Raw genomic sequence first — 17,473 nt, 5'->3', positions numbered from 1 at the left:
GGACCATTTTTGAGCAGAAATAAGCTGTTATTATTTTTAAAAATCACGAAAATGTAAGAAAAATTGTATAACAGCCAAAAAACTGTTAGGCAATTTTAAATAAAAAATGTACCTTGATTTTAAGCTTATATTTTTTTGACACTCAAAAACGCATTTTTACCGACTTCCAAAAAGGAGGAGGTATTCAATTCGTCTGTATTTTTTTTTTATGTTTGTTATTGGACTGAGTGAACCAATTTTGATAATTCTTTTTTTATTGCAAAGCTGGAGTGTGATCCCATTGCGTCCAGTTCTGGATATAAAATCTATGAGAAACCCATTAAATCCAGTTTCGATCCATGGAAATCGGTTTTTTTTTATAAAAATGATTATTCTGAATATTATAGCAAAGTAAAAAGTAGGAAAAAATACTCAAAAATTAATTAAATATTCTTTAAAACAATAATTCCAGAAAAACCGTTAGATGACTGGGGTATCGTATCAATGTTAGACAATAAATTTAAATCGTTATTAATTCTTTTCCGAACAAAATTAAAAACTTTTTAATTTACTTGGAATTTGACAAAAAAAATATGAAAAAAAAACGACACCGAAAAACTTAGGTAACTTCATTTTTATACCTTTATAAATCGAAGCGAAAACTAGAAAATTACCTCATCAGTTTTTCCACTTAGAATTACATCTCACTCAGATTTATTTGTTTGGGATAAATCGCCCCTTTTCTGCATTAACGAAGTAACTACCTAGGTACCTGTTGTTTTTTTTGTACTTGCTCTATAGGGCAAGTATTGGTTTCGTATATCTTGTAGACTAACTCGATTTCAACGAAAATTTTTATACAAAAACGTTTAATTGACCGTAATATTTAAATGTTAGAAAATTTAAAAAAAACACATTTTTGGATTTTTAAAAATATTTCAATTTTTTTTTTTTTTTTTGAAAAATCAATTTTTTGAAAACAGGTATTTGAAATGTTTCGAAATTAATTTTTTGTTCAAAATGGCATACAAACTTTTTGTTTTTTAATTTAAAATTTTTAAAAAATTAATTTTCAAAATTTTTTTCTCAAAATTCCTTTTCATACAAGAAATCACGGTGTTTTATTAATTATAAGAGCAGATTTTATGTACTTTTTTACATAATGGGAAATGGTTTAATTAAATCTATTTATAATTTTGCCTCATTTTTTTATAAAAAGCTTTAAGATAAGATCTACTTTTACCATAAGAGCAAGTACGTGCGACCCCAGTCGTGAATTTTATTTTATTCGTTTTTTGAAAAAGATTTCCATTGTTTCGGTTTTTTTTTTATAAAAATTGTCACCATTTACTGTTATATTATTTATTTTATTTCCATCATATTTATTTTGCTTAAATTATCCAAAAAAAAAAAAATATATATAATATTTATAAGAAACATGAAATTAACTTACAAATTGTGTTTTGGCCTGAAATATCTGCAAATGTTTTTTTTTTATTCTTTATTATTATTATCTTCATAAATAAATGTGTGTTAGTATATGCGTAAATAATTCAAAAAAATATTATTAAGTTACAGTTTTATTTATAAACTATTTTTCTTTTTTTTTTTCAATTTTTTTTAAGAAATTTAAAAATTACAATTAACATACATGTTGGACATACGATAAGAGTATAGATTAAATTTGATTTGCTGAAATTCGAAAAAGGGTATAATGAGCGAGTGGTGATGGGTGGTGTTTGTGTGTTGGCGGGACAGAAACAAAAAAAATGATCTTGTGGCAGGGATTATACATAACTTAACGGTCGTTATTTTTTTAAATTTATTTTTGAAATTGATTATAAATTAGATTAGATCCATTCAGTGTATTTCTCTTTTTTTTTTTGTTTTGTTTGGGGGGATACACTGCCTTACCCCCGTACGGAACATTCAATGTGATTATATTATAGTAAAGGTGTGTTTTTTTGCTTTAGTTTTTTTTTTCTTCGTCAAGTGAATTTCAAAACACTTTCCTATTCTGTTCTATTTTAAAAATCAACCTCCTCTTACTGCATCAGTTGACCCTGGGCTATTTCTAAAATCATTTTATGTCTAAAGTACTCCATGTGCTGCTGTGAGAATGTTATCTCACGATCACGGCTAATGAATTCGGCAAACATGCAACTAAATACACCGCAATCGCTGCCGTTATTTTGTTGCGGCACATTTCTGACACTTTCTATGAGAAAGCCTGAAGTATCAAATGGTCTCTTTCGCTTATCTAGCGATTCATCTCGCAGATACTGCTCCAGAGCACTTAGTATTTTGGGATTTGGCGTGCCCATGGAATCGTAGTACTTAATACTGCGATCCCGCAAATGTATGATAGCCATGCACCAATGAACGCCGCCAACGTGCACCGGCACCGGAAGTACATCGTATGTGAAGATGTCAACTTTTCGTGTCCATCGACGGACGCCACTGTGTCCTGACTGCATTAATCTCGGCACAAAGAATGTGTTCATTGCGTAGACCTTGGGGAGGCCTTCTTCGTGACGCAGCTCGCCACGTTCTGTGAGCAGACACATATAGAAGTTAATAACTTCATCGTTGAGCCAGGTTTTGCCCATTAGAGTGGCAATATCGCGGCGGGTGATGCTCATATTGAATTTTGAAATCAACATCTTTAAAATTAGAGAGAATTTTAATGAAATTATCAACTTACATAGAATGAAATCTTACCTGATCAGCTGGACCACCAAATAGAGCACCTTTAATAATTGCCTCATGTTCAGGAGTGATCGGTGGGTATTCTGGTTCCTCGTCATCCTCAGGGAAATCATCAATAATGACAAGATCTGGATCAACTATTTGCAGATCTTTAAGCCGCTGTTGCATTTCCTTCTCCTTGTCTCGGGTTTCAGCAGACAGTTCTTCAACTCTAAAAATACGTTTTTTCTTACTGAATTAGAAAGGAAGCAAGATAATACCAATTCAAAACCCTATACACAACATCATATTAGACTTTAAAGAAACTGAGTTTGCTTTTTTTATTTTTATAAAAAATAGATTCACTCAGGCTTCACAAACCCAATACGGAGAGAAGTGTAGTAAGTTTAAGAGGTTTTTTTTTATACAATTTTAAAGGATTCCAAAAAGAAGAAAAGAAAATTTAAACTTACTCTTTTTCAGTCTCAGCTATTTTTTGTTTTCCTTCGAGATGTTTCTTTTGCCATTTTCTATTGAAATTCTCAAGCCAGTCAGTTTGGCAAACTGGTGATAGATCGAATTTCTCTTTAAGTGTATTGACTGGCTCAACAAATGGACTAAAATTTTAAAACAAAAATGATAAAATGATGAGAAAATTAGGGATTTGAAATAGTAAATTTAAAGGAATTAAAAAATTAGGAACATGGTTCCAACCTACAGTGTTGGCCCTACATCATTTATTTATCAAGAAAAAAATAAAAATTAGATATTAAGTAACTGCGATGGATTGTTAGGCTATAGTAACGGGTTTCTCTTGCGAGGAATTGAGAAAAACCTTCATAGAACCATACATTAGATGAAAATATTTACTCTCGGTGGGGGTTTTTTTTGTTTCCTTGACGTGGCGAAGAACTCGTTTCCAGAAGAGGCCAAAATTGCAGAAGAATGACAATCATCAACCCTTGACAACAAAGTGTTTGCAAAAAGTTTTTCTTCCAGCGGAGGATTTAACAAGTGTCACAAGTGGAAAAACTTGGTGAATCTCTTATTTAGGCTTTTCCGATTTATTTAGGGTAAACGTCTATTAATAGATAACTAACCCTCTCAAACTTGAGGCCATCAAAGGATATAGCCCCGCAGATTAGGGAATCACTAGAATTTAGCACGAGAAGTTAACGAAAAACATCGATAGGTAGAAAATGGATAAAGCTTGTAGAATTATGTGATATTTATTAAGGAGCAGGGAGAGCGTATGATTGGGTGTTGATTAATGATAGAGACTTAGACAAAAAGTCATAGGCGCACGGAAATAAATATTTTTCCGTGCTGAATCTAGTTCGGATGCATTTTCAAATAGAGGAAAAGATGAACCTACAAAGAGGAAAAGATGAACCTACAAAGCTATAGATGCATAAAAAACTATTTTGCATTCCCAAATTATTTGAACAAGTCGTATATGAGAGTGTAGCTGTAGCATCCTAAGAACTCGATTTGTATGTATGGGTTTATGGAAATATATTCCATATTCTAGAAGTCTGCATTTATGCATTCAATTGCCTTTCCAAACGGGTACATTACTTCAGTGCATTGTATCGTTGTTTTCGTATAAAATAGAGTGCATGAAAATGAGACTTATTCCAGAAAAACAAATACTGCACAACATTCGATCTCCTTATACCGATACGAGTACTCTACTTGATTTCTCTTCTGAGAGTAGGTGCTTGAATAAAGAATTTAAAATACACCGAGTGCAACGAAGGAAATGGGTACTTTTTGCGCCATAACGTCAAACAAAATATTTCATAAGAAATAAACATATAGACAATACTCAGCGTTTGTCAGCATTGATTTATGGGTACAACTGCATAAGTTAGGGTATTCGGTGTACTCTATGCACTCGGTGTATTCGCTAACGAGTAACTATTTGTTTGCACTCGTCTGTTCCGTTACCGTCTTTCGCTCATGTTCCGCAATTCGATCGAAATTGAATTGATTGAAATTACTTTTCAATTGCACGTCAAATGAAAAATGAAGCAGAATTCGTAAGAATAGATAACAAGACAAACTGCAAACGTGCAAAAACTTAGAATGGTGGCCGATTGGTTAAGGCGTTGTGTAGCTAGTTCAATGTGCTCTGCAACGTGGGTTCAACTCTTGTTCTCGTCGAATAATTTTTTTTTTCAATCTTGACTTTATGTATTTGTTTTATGATTTTGTACTTAATTATCAAAAAATACTAAGCATTAAAAAACAAAAATTGCAGATTCATTGACAAAGACACCAATTTCACGAACAGAAATAAAGTGATTTCAATTCGATCAGAAAATTTAAATGAGTGAAATGCAGAACACATAATTTCACTTTCGGCAAGTGAATTCGCAAAAAGTGAAATGCAGTAGCGTTTATCAGTGAATAATTTTGCTGCGTTTGATTAGATTGCTGAGTGGAAGCCTCACAATCACTCTCATCTGGATCCCAGGTCACAGTGGTTTTGAAGGCAATGAAAAGGCGGATGAACTGGCCAGACAAGGATCGGCCCTTCATGAGTCACTAGCAGAAATAGTTAACATTCCCATAGGAGTCATGAAGGGCGATATCTTCTTAAAATACCTAAAAAAAGCTAACAATAGGTGGCACAACTTGACTAGCTGTGTCATATCCAGAAAAATCTGGCCCACCTATAGTAAATCCAAAACATATGATCTAATCTCTAGATCCAGAAAAGACATAAGCAGAATCGTTGCGGTGTGCACAGGACATTGGCCGATAGGGGAACATGCAGCAAAGTTGGGTATACCGCACAATACTTACTGTCGCAGCTGCTTGGACCAGCAAGAAAAAGAAACGGTCTTCCATTTTCTCTTCCAATGTCCCGCTCTTGCTAGGAATAGAGCACTCTCTCTGGGGAGTGTATTCTTTAATGTCATAGATAACATCTCAGATCAAAGACTTGATCTCGTTCCTAAATGCAACAAAGTGGAATAAGGACTGCCTTACACTTGTTTTTTCCCTTTTTTTTAAAACCAATTTAAAATTTATTTCAAATAAATCCAATTATCACTCAAAGGTTTCATATGTTTTGGTATCAAAACGGCACATCCTGCGCTAATTGGGTCATCAAGCACGGTTTGCTTTGACCGCCATTTCTACCTACCTACCTTGATTAGTTTCTTGTGAAACTTCTAGAACATAAACTTTATACCCTTAAGACTCACCAAGTTTCAAGAAAAAGATTGGTTCTTCAACGAGATAAACTGGATAACAAGCGTCAATATATCCTCAAAGTTAAAATTGAGTGGCCTATTTATTCACTAACTAATGGACAAATCTACAATTGGGATAAATGACCGCAAATGATCTCACAACTTTCTAAGTTTTGAATTCTTACACATAATTTTTCATAAAACAAACTAAAAAATGGGACTTAAGACATTGCCCCACAGTCGTGTTTATTTGTTAAGCAGTTAAACTATGTTTATGTTTTACTAATTTTTGTTTATATTTATTTTATGCGTGTGATAGTTAAGAATTATTTATTTAGCTTGCTTATTAATCTCTAACACATGCACTTACTTATGAGTCTCTGATTGTATTTTGGAGCTTACTCTAAACTCACTATAACATAGAATCTGAATTGTAAAAACAAAAAAAAAAACAATAAAAAACAGTCGAGTAAGAAAATTCTAGTTTTGATGTACAACCAAATCGATGCTGCAGAGTAGAATTGAAAACTGAGAAATAGCAGCTAGCGAACTCTGCGAGCAAAAATAGAGAGAAACACAATATTCTTTTGTTCTTCGATTTCTGATATGAGAATTGTCGAACTACATCAACCACATCAATTACTTTCAACGTAAATTTTACTGTTTCGTGGGCTATAGGTCTTGCTTGTATTTTCTAATGGTTAAAGTTCGTACCAGTCGACGTTTCGGGTGTGGATATACCCTTCTTCAGGACTCTTTTTAATTAATATAAATAAAAAATCTTAAATATATAAAACCAAACTAAAATATCTATACTTACAATATTAAAAACTTTTAAACTCTTAAGGTTTCCCAAAAAGTGGTTTGTCAAAAACTGCTTAGCTTTTTTTATATCAGTGATATTTCAAAAAATTCAATAATTAATTTATAATTACTTGGTTAGGCAAAACATTTTATCAAAAGAGTATTGGATATCAGTGACATTGTCTTTCGTCAAAAGAACATTAAAATAATTATGGACACATTAATTTCGAATTCATTTCCTTTAAATATAATAAAAACGTTATTGAATCAACATTTTAATCCCTTGGTTCAGACAAATTTAGTAACTAATGTTACACAGTTTTCGTACAAAAGTGTTCTATTTATTCCAAATCTTTCGAATAGAATGTTAAATGTACCTATAAGGAATAAAGATAACGTTCGTTTAGCATTCAAATCAGCAAATACATTAAGAACTTCTTTATTTTCAAATTTAAAAGGTGAATTCTTCAAAAACGAAAAATCAAACATTGTATATAAAATAAAATGCTTAGGTGATGGAACAAGCCACTGTCCTTCAGTTTATGTAGGTACATCAATGCAGAAACTTAAGAATAGAATTGCCGGACATAGATCAGATATACATAGTGGGCATTCTCAAAAAACAGCTTTAGCTTTACATTGTATAGATGAAGGACATAGACCAGATTTTAATAACGTAGACATTTTACAAACAGAGAAACACTATAGTAAAAGAATGTTGCTAGAAATGTTACATATTTTAGATACAGATAATACTGTTAATAGGAGATCAGATTGTGAGGGACTTAGCAATATTTATAGTCAGTTTGTCCAAAGAAATATGTTAGATTAGATTTTATCTACGTTTTTAACTTGAATTTTTTGTTAGGATTTGTTTTTGTTTTTCTTATCAAATTTTTGAATTTCTTATCAAATCGAAATTATTAATTTGATTGTTTTGAAACGTCTTTTTCAAGATATTCTATTATTGAATTTTTTGAAATATCACTGATATAAAAAAAGCTAAGCAGTTTTTGACAAACCACTTTTTGGGAAACCTTAAGAGGTTAAAAGTTTTTAATATTGTAAGTATAGATATTTTAGTTTGGTTTTATATATTTAAGATTTTTTATTTATATTAATTAAAAAGAGTCCTGAAGAAGGGTATATCCATACCCGAAACGTCGACTGGTACGAACTTTAACCATTAGAAAATACAAGCAAGACCTATAGCCCACGAAACAGTAAAATTTACTTTACTTTCAAAAAGGTCACGAAATAAGGAATAATTATTACTTTCAACACCAATAGGTGCTTTCCATTGGACCATAAAAACTAATTTCTCGTTAATGTAGTTTGAATAAAAACAGAATCGTTCACTCAAACCCTGATGTTTATTAACTTCGAAAAGGGCCGGGACATTTTCAATTTCTGGCATCTCTCTTTTCATCTGTAAAGAGAAATGTGATCAGATTGGTAAGGTTCCATAAAAACAAATCAAACTTGAGATAACGTTCAGATATGACGATGGAGACAAAGGGTGGGTTCATAATTCCGTCCATTTGGAACTCAAGCTACTAATTTAAACTTTTAAATCGGAACTAATATAAAGAGGAGTTGTTACATCAGATCTAAAGTCTTCTACAAGGAATTAAATTCAAACATTAATACTTAACAAAATCTACTTACAGTTGTTTCTTCTTTTCAGCTGCGCGCCTTTTAAGATCATACGTACATTCGCTTTGATCCTCCTGTATTTTCGAGCATGCCGACAACATATTCAACTCTTCATCGGCCAAGTCAATAATATCGCTCACATCATCATCATCGGATAAGTCGAGTGTCAAAATATTTTCGCCAGTTGAAGCCTTTCGATTTGCCGATGACCTATCGGCTGTTAAGTCAACACTTGCCACTGGTTCTTTTGTCCGATTGACAATTGACAAACGTGACTTTGCCGCAAATGGTAATTTCGGAGAAGTACCTTTGATGCCATACAAATTGGGCATTAATTTTTGCAAAAGCTCTCTATATTGCTCTTGATCTTTTGATAGATTTTCTTGGGCAATAATTGAACGAGCTCCTTTGTATGATGATAAGCTATTTAGCATGCTTCCACCGCCATTAAAGAGAAACGGTGACGAAGTCCTATGGATTGTGTCCTTAGGCACCACTGATCTCTTTGGAGCAACACCATGGAATCCATTGGTACATGCAGAGAGTATTGACGAGTATGTGGGTTGAATTGGTTGTAAGCCGGGCATTAGAGTCGATGCCAAAATACCACCCGTACTTGCTTGAATCAATGGCGGTGGTGGTTGTCGCTGTTTGAATGGAATGTTCGTCATTTTGCCCGAAGACGTGGAAGGCATTATATTGGCTCGTGATATTGCTGCTGATCTGCTAATACTCGGCTGATGGACAACATTAACAGCCTCGCCACGGGAATTGGTAATGATAATTTCTGTATCTTCATCATCATCGGAGAATTCAATATCAGCAAAATTTGTATTTGTAATATGCTTGGTAACAGTTTTGGGACGTACAAATTGAGATCTCTTCTCTTTTTCTAAAAAATAAAATTGAAATTATTGATGAATATAAAAATGGGATTTTTTGAAAAACTTACGATTTTGCTGAGCCATAACCAGTGGAGATTTGTGAAGACGCTGGGGAACAATTTTTATTTCATCTTCGATGGGATAGGGTCGCCAGACCATTCATGTTTTTATGAAAAGAAAAGAAAGTTGAATTATAATGGGGCAAAACGAAATCAAAAAAAGCTTATTTAAAGATAACCCAGTATCATCGTTTTAACTTGAGGATTATATTTCAAAGAAATAAGATTTTGCGGCGCTCACCATGCGTTTTTGTTTTTATATATTTTGTCTGAACATATAATTTAGAAAATAAGAGAAAGTATAAACAAATAAAAATGGATGCAAAAATCAAAACAAAATAAGACATTTTTTACAATGAAAAGCTGATTTTTTTAAAGGCAAAACATCATACAGTGAACTACAGAAATCGATTTGTGCTCACATTCAACAAAAAAGAAAGTGAAAAACGCATTTTCAATTGACAATGCATTCTTCTCGGACCATAGCGGTCAAAATATGTTTACTCTACGAATCGCCAAACAAGAACATAAAGAAAGCATTTAATGTTGAGAAAGATTTAAGGCAACCATAAAATTTTTTTTATATTGTGTTTGATACAATTTTTCGGAATTGAGAGTTCAACACCATTTTTAATATTTTTTTTTTTTCAAAATTTCGTGCAACTTCTTTTTTATGTTGATGACATCGAGTATTAATAATTGGGAAGGTAATATTTTTGAAAAACACAAATTTCATAAACAAAGTTGATAATTTTAACAGTTCATTAAAAAAATATAAAGGGACAATTCAGTGCTCATTGAGTAGTTAGATGAAAAAGATGTACATAATTTCTTTTTTCATAGACGTCAGATTGTTTTTTGGAATCAGCATTTAAAAATAACTTGAAATCATGTGTATATAATACCATTGTCTATTATTGCTAATTTTTGAAAATAACCATTTCGCGGTTTTACTTTGAAAATCGAAATTTGCGGACATGAGATTTTTTTTAGACTTTTGAGGCAAGTTAAAGAATGCCAAAACAAAAATATTGAGCAAAAAATATTTCTATTAGCATTCATTTCGAGGTTAAACCCTATTTGACATGGCTATGATAGCAATTCAAGATCCGATGATGTTTACAAAACATAAAATTCTGTTTAAAACGTACGAAAGTTTCCCATCTTCTTATGGGTATCTCTGGCAGTAAATATCTTTTTATTATTTTGTTCAATTATTTTGGAGTCATCACCATAGAAATCATTTTGCGTTTGTTTATTGTTTCCTCTAGCATTTCTTTCATTAAAAAAAGCGTGATTTGTTTTTATTTTTGAGTTGATTTGTCGCAATGAGCCAGTAATATTGAGTTTTTTGTTTATTTGATCTAAATTTTCTTGGAAGGGTCATAGACAGGACTGTTGATTTGGAACAAGCTGTTGTTCAAATTTTAAGTGAATTTAGGTAAATAAGTATCTGAAGTGTTATAAAAATAAAACTGAAAAAGTGAAATAATGCCGAGTCGGCGTTACTTCAGATTACACTGGTCAACAAAATTTAACTTTTTTTTTGCCACAAGAACCAAAATATACTTTTCTAGTAGTTTTTGGGGTGCTGAATCCGAATCTGAAGTCAGAAAAATTTGATTGGCCTCCGTTTTTGAAATATTACCGTTATAAAATGCTAAAAAACGTCATTTTGGCTGTTTTCGAGGTTCTGTTTTAATGTGGGGTAATTCATTACAAACAAATTTGTAAAGGTGATTATAAGAACAGATATTCTTCTTTCAAAAACTGTTTAAATCTTTCCGATATCTCTTTTATTGCTCGAGATATCTTAAGTTTCAGTTAAAAAGCTAAAGAGAAACTAAATTTAATCTAAAGTTTAAGTCACTGGTCACAGAATTTTTGCCACAAGAACCAAAATATACTTTTCTAGTAGTTTTCGGGGTGCTTAACTCGAATCCGCAATCAGAAAAATTCTATTAGCCTTCGTTCTTGAAATATAACCGTTATAAAAAAACTTTTTTTTGTATTTTATAACGGTAATATTTCAAAAACGAAGGCTAACAGAATTTTTCTGATTGCGGATTCGAGTTTAGCACCCCGAAAACTACTAGAAAAGTATATTTTGGTTCTTGTGGCAAAAAAATTTTGATTTGGTTGGCCAGTGTTGTTTCTGATTCAAAGACCGCTACTTAAATTCTAAATATCTCGGGCATTAAAAGAGATATCGGAAAGATTTAAACAGTTTTTGAAAGAAGAATATCTGTTCTTATAATCACCTTTACAAATTTGTTTGTAATGAATTACCCCACATTAAAACAGAACCTCGAAAACAGCCAAAATGACGTTTTTTAGCATTTTATAACGGTAATATTTCAAAAACGGAGGCCAATAACAATTTTCTGACTTCAGATTCGAGTTCAGCACATCAAAAACTACTAGAAAAGTATATTTTGGTTCTTGTGGCAAAAACCTTGTTGACCAGTGTTATCATAGTGAAATAATACCGATGGTCAAAAAATTGGATTTATTATACTTTCATAATGAAGGCACCATTAAAAACGTGGTGAAATGCAGATATTTATGATTACAATGAGATTGCCATACATATTTTTTTTTATAGTTCACACTCACTTCAAGGGGTTATGATAACATATTGCGTGCGCAAGGAAAATAGGAAGGGATGAAAGGGGAGTACCTCACAATGAAAGTGAAAAACAGAGTAAAGCATTCCACTTCTTCTTATGCGGCTAATACAACTTGTATAGATTCGTTCAAAAGGTAGTTTATACATATTTTATAATTTTCGATAAGGCTCTATAAAGCCTTATTTTGAGAGAAAACTCCCGTGAAAATGTAATCGGGCAGGACATTGGCATAGAAAATGGAAGACCATTTTCTTGATGGTTCAAACACCTGCGGCAAGCACAACCCTAGTTCATGTTCCCCTGTCGACCAATGTCCTGCGAACACCGCAACGATTTGTCTAATTTTTTTTTAGGGTCTGGAGATCAAATTATTTGTTTTGGATTTATTATAGGTAGGCCAGATTTTTCTAGATATGGAGCAGCTAGTCAAGCGCTGACATCTATTATTAGCTTTTGTTAATTAGTTTGAGAACATATTGCTCTTTTGACTCCTGTTGCAATGTTAACTACTTCCGCTAACCACTCATGAAGAGCCGATCCTTGCCTGGCTAGTTCATCCGCCTTTTCGTTGCCTTCGAAACCACTATGGCCTATCATCCAGATAAGAGTGATTGTGAGGCTTTCGCTCAGCATTGAAAGTTCTTCTCTGCACTGCTGAACTAATTTAGACGATGTTATGGCCGAAGAAATTGCTTTTATAGCAGCCTGAGTATAGCTACGTTTTGGTTTTGATTTTGATCTTAAGTATTTTGCAAGCTTGGAAGTCGAAAGGATTTTGAAATATTAAGGGATTCATGGTAGACACCCGCAACAACTCCACATTCCACTTTTTAGCCATCAGTAAAAATGCAAGTGTCGAAGTCTCTCGTCACGATGCCCTCTTCCCAGTCTGTCCTCGACGGGAAGCTGACCTTGCAATAATTTTTTACAGTGTTCAAAGTAGGAGTGCAATAATCGGTGGGGTTCAGGAACATATTTGATGGTACTAAATTTGTTGTGTCACTGTGACCAAAGGTTTTTTTGACAGTTTCTTCTGATGTTAAAATGCTGCATGTCTAGGGGTTAGAGGTGCTAGAGAACGTTAAGTGCCTCAGTGGGACACGACCGGAGGATTCCAGTCGTCCCTACGCTTGCTGTTTTCTGGACTTTCTTAAGTTTGTTAATGTAATAAGCCTTACCTAGTGCAGCCAACCAAACAATGGCGGCGAAAGTAAGAATGGGTCGTAAGGAACTCTAGTAATTCTTTGATAGGAAGCCCTTCTTCCGCATATCGGATTACTTTTTTTAAAACGATGCACTGTGGACTAGAAAACTATTTTAGCTGGAATTAATTATAGAAATTCTCGAAATAGTCTAAAAATGCAGCTAAAGGCATTAAGATGATGTTGAATGATGTAATAATTATAATTTTATGGTGCAACAGACACTAAACATAAGAACAACAACAAAAATAAACGACGAAATATTATGTTAAATAAGGTTTTTCATTTTACAACAGATATTATGGGTACAAAAAAAAAAAAAAAGTTTTTTAAAGTCTTAAACGCATCAAATTCGAAAATGGTGTCATTGAACGCGAACAAAAGTTGTTTTTACTAAATATGGAAGGTAAAATGTTAGTGCAAATGAAAAAAAAAAACGTTATTTTAAAACATTCAACTCGTATTTTTGTCATCGTAAGTGGTTTTTTTGAATATTTTTCTCACTATACTTTCAGAGTTAGAGCGAAAAAAGTTTGCACTTGTAGGACATAGTTTTATATAAAACATAAAGCCAAATAGGCTAGCTACTTTTTAAAATTGTTTCTAGAGTGTGCCTTCTCGTGCCTTTTTTTAAAAGCTTAGGAACATTCGTTTTAAATGGAATTGGTGCTAGTAGCATACTTTACTTTAAAATTTATAAACAAAAGTTCAATATAATAACAATTTATTAGCAAATACTATATTTGGATATATACTTATTGATAAACTAGCAAAATTTTCACTATCGATCCGTTAAAATAAACTCACTTAACGACTATCTGGATAAGGGAAAAAGTGGCCTTTTCTGTTTTTTTTTTTTCGAAAACTTGCTTTTCGATTGTGTTTTGACCTAAATTTTGAATGGGCAATTATAGCCAGTCCATTTATCTAAAGTCTAAAATTAGCGATATTGGAAGAAGTTGACTTGGGAGCGGGTCATAATTCTGCTTGTCAAAATTCTGTGGGGTCAAAATACTGTAATACCATATTTCTGTACGTCATTATACTGTAAATATAAAATTCTGTACGTCAAAATACTGTATCAACAAAATACTGACATGCAAAATTCTGTTTAGTAAAATTCTGTACGGCAAAATACTGTATATCAAAATTCTGTAAAAATGCTGTAAAAAAATATCGTTTTGATAATGTAAAAAAGTGCGTGCGCACTTTTTTACATTATCAAAACGATATTTTTTTTTTTCGTGCGCACTTTTTTACATTATCAAAACGATATTTTTTTACAGCATTTTTACAGAATTTTGATTTACAGAATTTTGATGTACAGAATTTTGAAATACAGTATTTTGACCAACCAGAATTTTGCTATACAGAATTTTGACTTTCAGAATTTTGTTCCTACAGCATTTTGCACATACAGTATTTTGGCATACAGCATTTTGAATACAGAATTTTGCAACATACAGAATTTCGACCCCAACCCAGTTGACTTTTTAATTAATTCCTGCTGAAATGGCGTTTTAGCCCACAGTGCGATGTAAAGATTTGATCCACTGTACGGTTACCTTTGAAAGAAGAGCTTTAGTGCAATATGCTGGTTCAACTAAATAATTTAGGTGTATGTACTAAATATGAAGGTGTATGTACATTCGGGTGGTCCTTATTTGGGTCATGCATAAGGTTAGAAATACTGAGAAAAATGTTCCCTTATTTTTTTAAATTTTCATTTCCCTTTCGGATTCAACGTGAAATTTTCATGTAGGGTAAAGTTGCCTATTTTCGGCCGTCTCCAGTTTCCGGCCACCTTTCGAAAAATCGTTATAACTAGTGATTTCGAAGGGGTTTATTCCAAATTTTCGCTCATATGCTGTTCTATCAAATAGGAGAACAGCATAAGAGCAAAATTTTGGAATAAACCCTATGAAATCCCTAGTTATAACGATTTTCCGAAAGGTGGCCGGAAACTGGATACGGCCGAAAATAGGGAAATCTACCCTAAAACGTCATTTTATTTGATTTTTTAGGTAATTTTCTAATTTTATACGGGGTTTTCCGGATTGTACCGGGACACTAGTCACATGAAATAAAAATGCGGAAAATTAGAGTTTTTTTTTTTGCTATTTACAATTTCGGCAAAATACAATATAAGGACCACCTTAATGTACATAACCTAACCAAAACAATTGGATAACATGAAACAAGTTCAGACTTGTTAAAATTCTGTTACACTTGGTTCGTTGGGAATAATAGATTTATAGGACTAATGTATTTACCAGGAATTAATATGAATTACAACTGTATCACACTTGACCCATCTTCTTCCTGTATTTTGATTCGACTTCAAAAACAAAACAAAAAAGAAAACGCTTTCTCTCCATACTTTTGTTATTTTTAGCAGTTTTGAAATATCTGCCCCAACAAAATAGTTCAAACATCAAACACACACGCAATAGAAAGTTTTAGTGCGAAGCAAAAAAAGAAAACAAAATAAAATAAAAAAAAACAAGAACAAAATCGTTGCGCAGGACAATGTTACAAATTCTTCGAAGCCCCCGGTGAAATTGCTTTTCATTCTACCTAACCCTTTTTTTTTATTCTTTTACGTGCGGGTAAAAAGTAATTAAATGCAAATAAGAAAATACAAAAAAAAGTTACCTTCTTCAAAAGACTTCTTAACAAATTTTGGAAATTCGTTATCCACTCGCCGATACTTGAATTGCGATGAATTCGAGTTCCAATTGTTATCGTCCGCCCTACACCCGTCAAAAAAAAAGAAAATCCAATTAAGACAAAATATTTAACATAAATTCTTTAATAAAACAAACCTTCTTTTTCGACCAAATGCACCACCACCTTCACCACTATCGCCAAAAAGTTTTCGAATTTTGGCTATAATATCAAAACCCATCGGGATGCCGCTGCTGTTGCTCGCTTGGCTGCCACTGCTGCCACCAAAATAACTCCGTTTTATAGACTTTTGTTGGATAGCAGGAAAATAATCACTGCATTTACGTTTTTTTGGTGGACGAAGACGGCTCTTTTTTAATTCAAAGAAGCCGTTGCCGTTTTGGACAATGCTTATTTCGTCGTCGTTGTCGTCGCAATTGTCTTCGAAGAAATTGAAGCCGTCGTCGTCGTCGTCAACACCAGCAAAGCCAATAGTTGTTGTAGCCGCTGTCGCCGCTGCTTGCTGCAGATGATGCTCGGCTGCTGCTTCGTCGAATAGATCAATCGGAGTATATTCAATGTACATTGGGATTTAAATCCATTTACTACTTTTTCACTTAACTAAATTGGCTTTTGTTTTTTTTTTGCTATTTCTAGCTTTATATTCTTTTGATTTATATAAATTGAAATATATTAATAATGCGGAGGGAATTTTTTTTCTTTTCTTGAATTGAAAATGCTTTTTATTAGCTTCTTTTTTTTTGCGAAAAAAAAATGAAAACGATTTCAGCGACACAAAACGAGTGCAAAAGTGAAAAAGCCGCCGTGTAATTGACTTTTGGATTGTATATTTTTAACAGTTGGTAGTTATGTATCCAAAATGGCCGCTTGCATAGATGTGCGAATGATATGGATGTGAAGATTTTGTTGTTGATGGGTTTTGACAAGTAGATGGCAGTAGTGTTTTCCGTTTATTTATTTATTTGAAAATAAATTATCAGAAAAAAACAAAAATGAAATGGTTTTTTAATGGATTTTTTTGTTTGTTTGTGATTTTTATAATATGCATTATCAAAACACGATAATAATTCTGAAAATAGAAAATTATTTTTTAATATTTGCTAAAGATCCGTTTGGTTGTCAAAATTAATGAACTTTCCCTTAGGTTAGTGAAACTAGCGCCACTTTGTTCTGAGATATCACAACATAAATACCAGCCAAATCAATCCATCAACTTTAGATGTGTTTTGTTAGCTGTTAGGTCTGTTTACCACCTAAAACAGAAATATTTTTACTTTTTTCAACATTTTTAACCCAATTCCTGTTTGGGTAGAGGTACTCTGAAAGTGTGTAGTTTTTCACAAAAAAAAAAAGACTGCGAGAGAGAAAACAATTTCCCTTCCTTGCTAGTGTTTTTGTTTTTTTTTTTTTTTTTCAAATGATGTTGTTTACATTTTTTGTGGGTTTAAAGTAAAGGCTTAACTACATAAACCACTTTTTGAAAAAGTACAAAAGTGAAAAGATTTTTTTTCTGGCTATCGCAATTGTTTTGTGATAAAAAGTGTACAAATTGTTTTTTAGACAAAAAATAAGCTTTCTGCATCATTTGTCTTAATTTTGTTGCCCGAAAAACTATACAAAAATGCTTTTGTACTTTTTCACTTTTTGAGCCAATGTAGTTAAGGCTTAAATGAGGAGGAA

At 32.6% G+C, this 17,473-nt stretch overlaps 1 protein-coding gene across 5 annotated transcripts; it reads right to left on the bottom strand.

Annotated features, from left to right (window-relative positions):
* Positions 1–1,396: 1,396 nt before the first annotated feature.
* LOC129911334 (uncharacterized) lies at positions 1,397–16,582 on the bottom strand. Of its 5 annotated transcripts, none has more exons than XM_055989096.1 (7): positions 15,931–16,582; positions 15,761–15,858; positions 9,283–9,375; positions 8,343–9,222; positions 3,141–3,284; positions 2,701–2,920; positions 1,397–2,642 (listed from the first exon to the last, which is right to left on the bottom strand). In XM_055989096.1, exons 1-7 carry the CDS (start codon positions 16,356–16,358, stop codon positions 2,025–2,027), a joined length of 2,481 nt encoding a protein of 826 aa, XP_055845071.1. In that variant the 5' UTR covers positions 16,359–16,582; the 3' UTR covers positions 1,397–2,024. The 5 variants fall into 5 exon arrangements, with proteins under 5 accessions (XP_055845071.1, XP_055845073.1, XP_055845072.1 ...); XM_055989098.1 differs by having other exon boundaries at positions 1,400–2,642; positions 9,283–9,345; XM_055989097.1 differs by having other exon boundaries at positions 1,419–2,642; positions 2,701–2,899.
* Positions 16,583–17,473: the final 891 nt, after the last annotated feature.

The sequence above is a fragment of the Episyrphus balteatus genome, chromosome 2, assembly GCF_945859705.1.
Source record: "Episyrphus balteatus chromosome 2, idEpiBalt1.1, whole genome shotgun sequence".
Classification (NCBI taxonomy): Eukaryota; Metazoa; Arthropoda; class Insecta; order Diptera; family Syrphidae; genus Episyrphus; species Episyrphus balteatus.
The sequence above is the reverse complement of the archived record's forward strand: the minus strand, read 5'-3'. Positions and strand labels throughout refer to the sequence as shown.

Excerpts from the sequence above, each read along its gene's own strand:
- LOC129911334 (XM_055989096.1), bottom strand. The coding sequence starts at position 16,358 with ATGTACATTGAATATACTCCGATTGATCTATTCGACGAAGCAGCAGCC. Across the intron at positions 9,376-15,760 it reads TAAGAAGTCTTTTGAAGAAG|GAATGGTCTGGCGACCCTAT; the intron begins GTAACTTTTTTT and ends TCATAAAAACAT. Across the intron at positions 3,285-8,342 it reads GCTGAAAAGAAGAAACAACT|TCCATTTGTTGAGCCAGTCA; the intron begins GTAAGTAGATTT and ends TTAAAATTTTAG.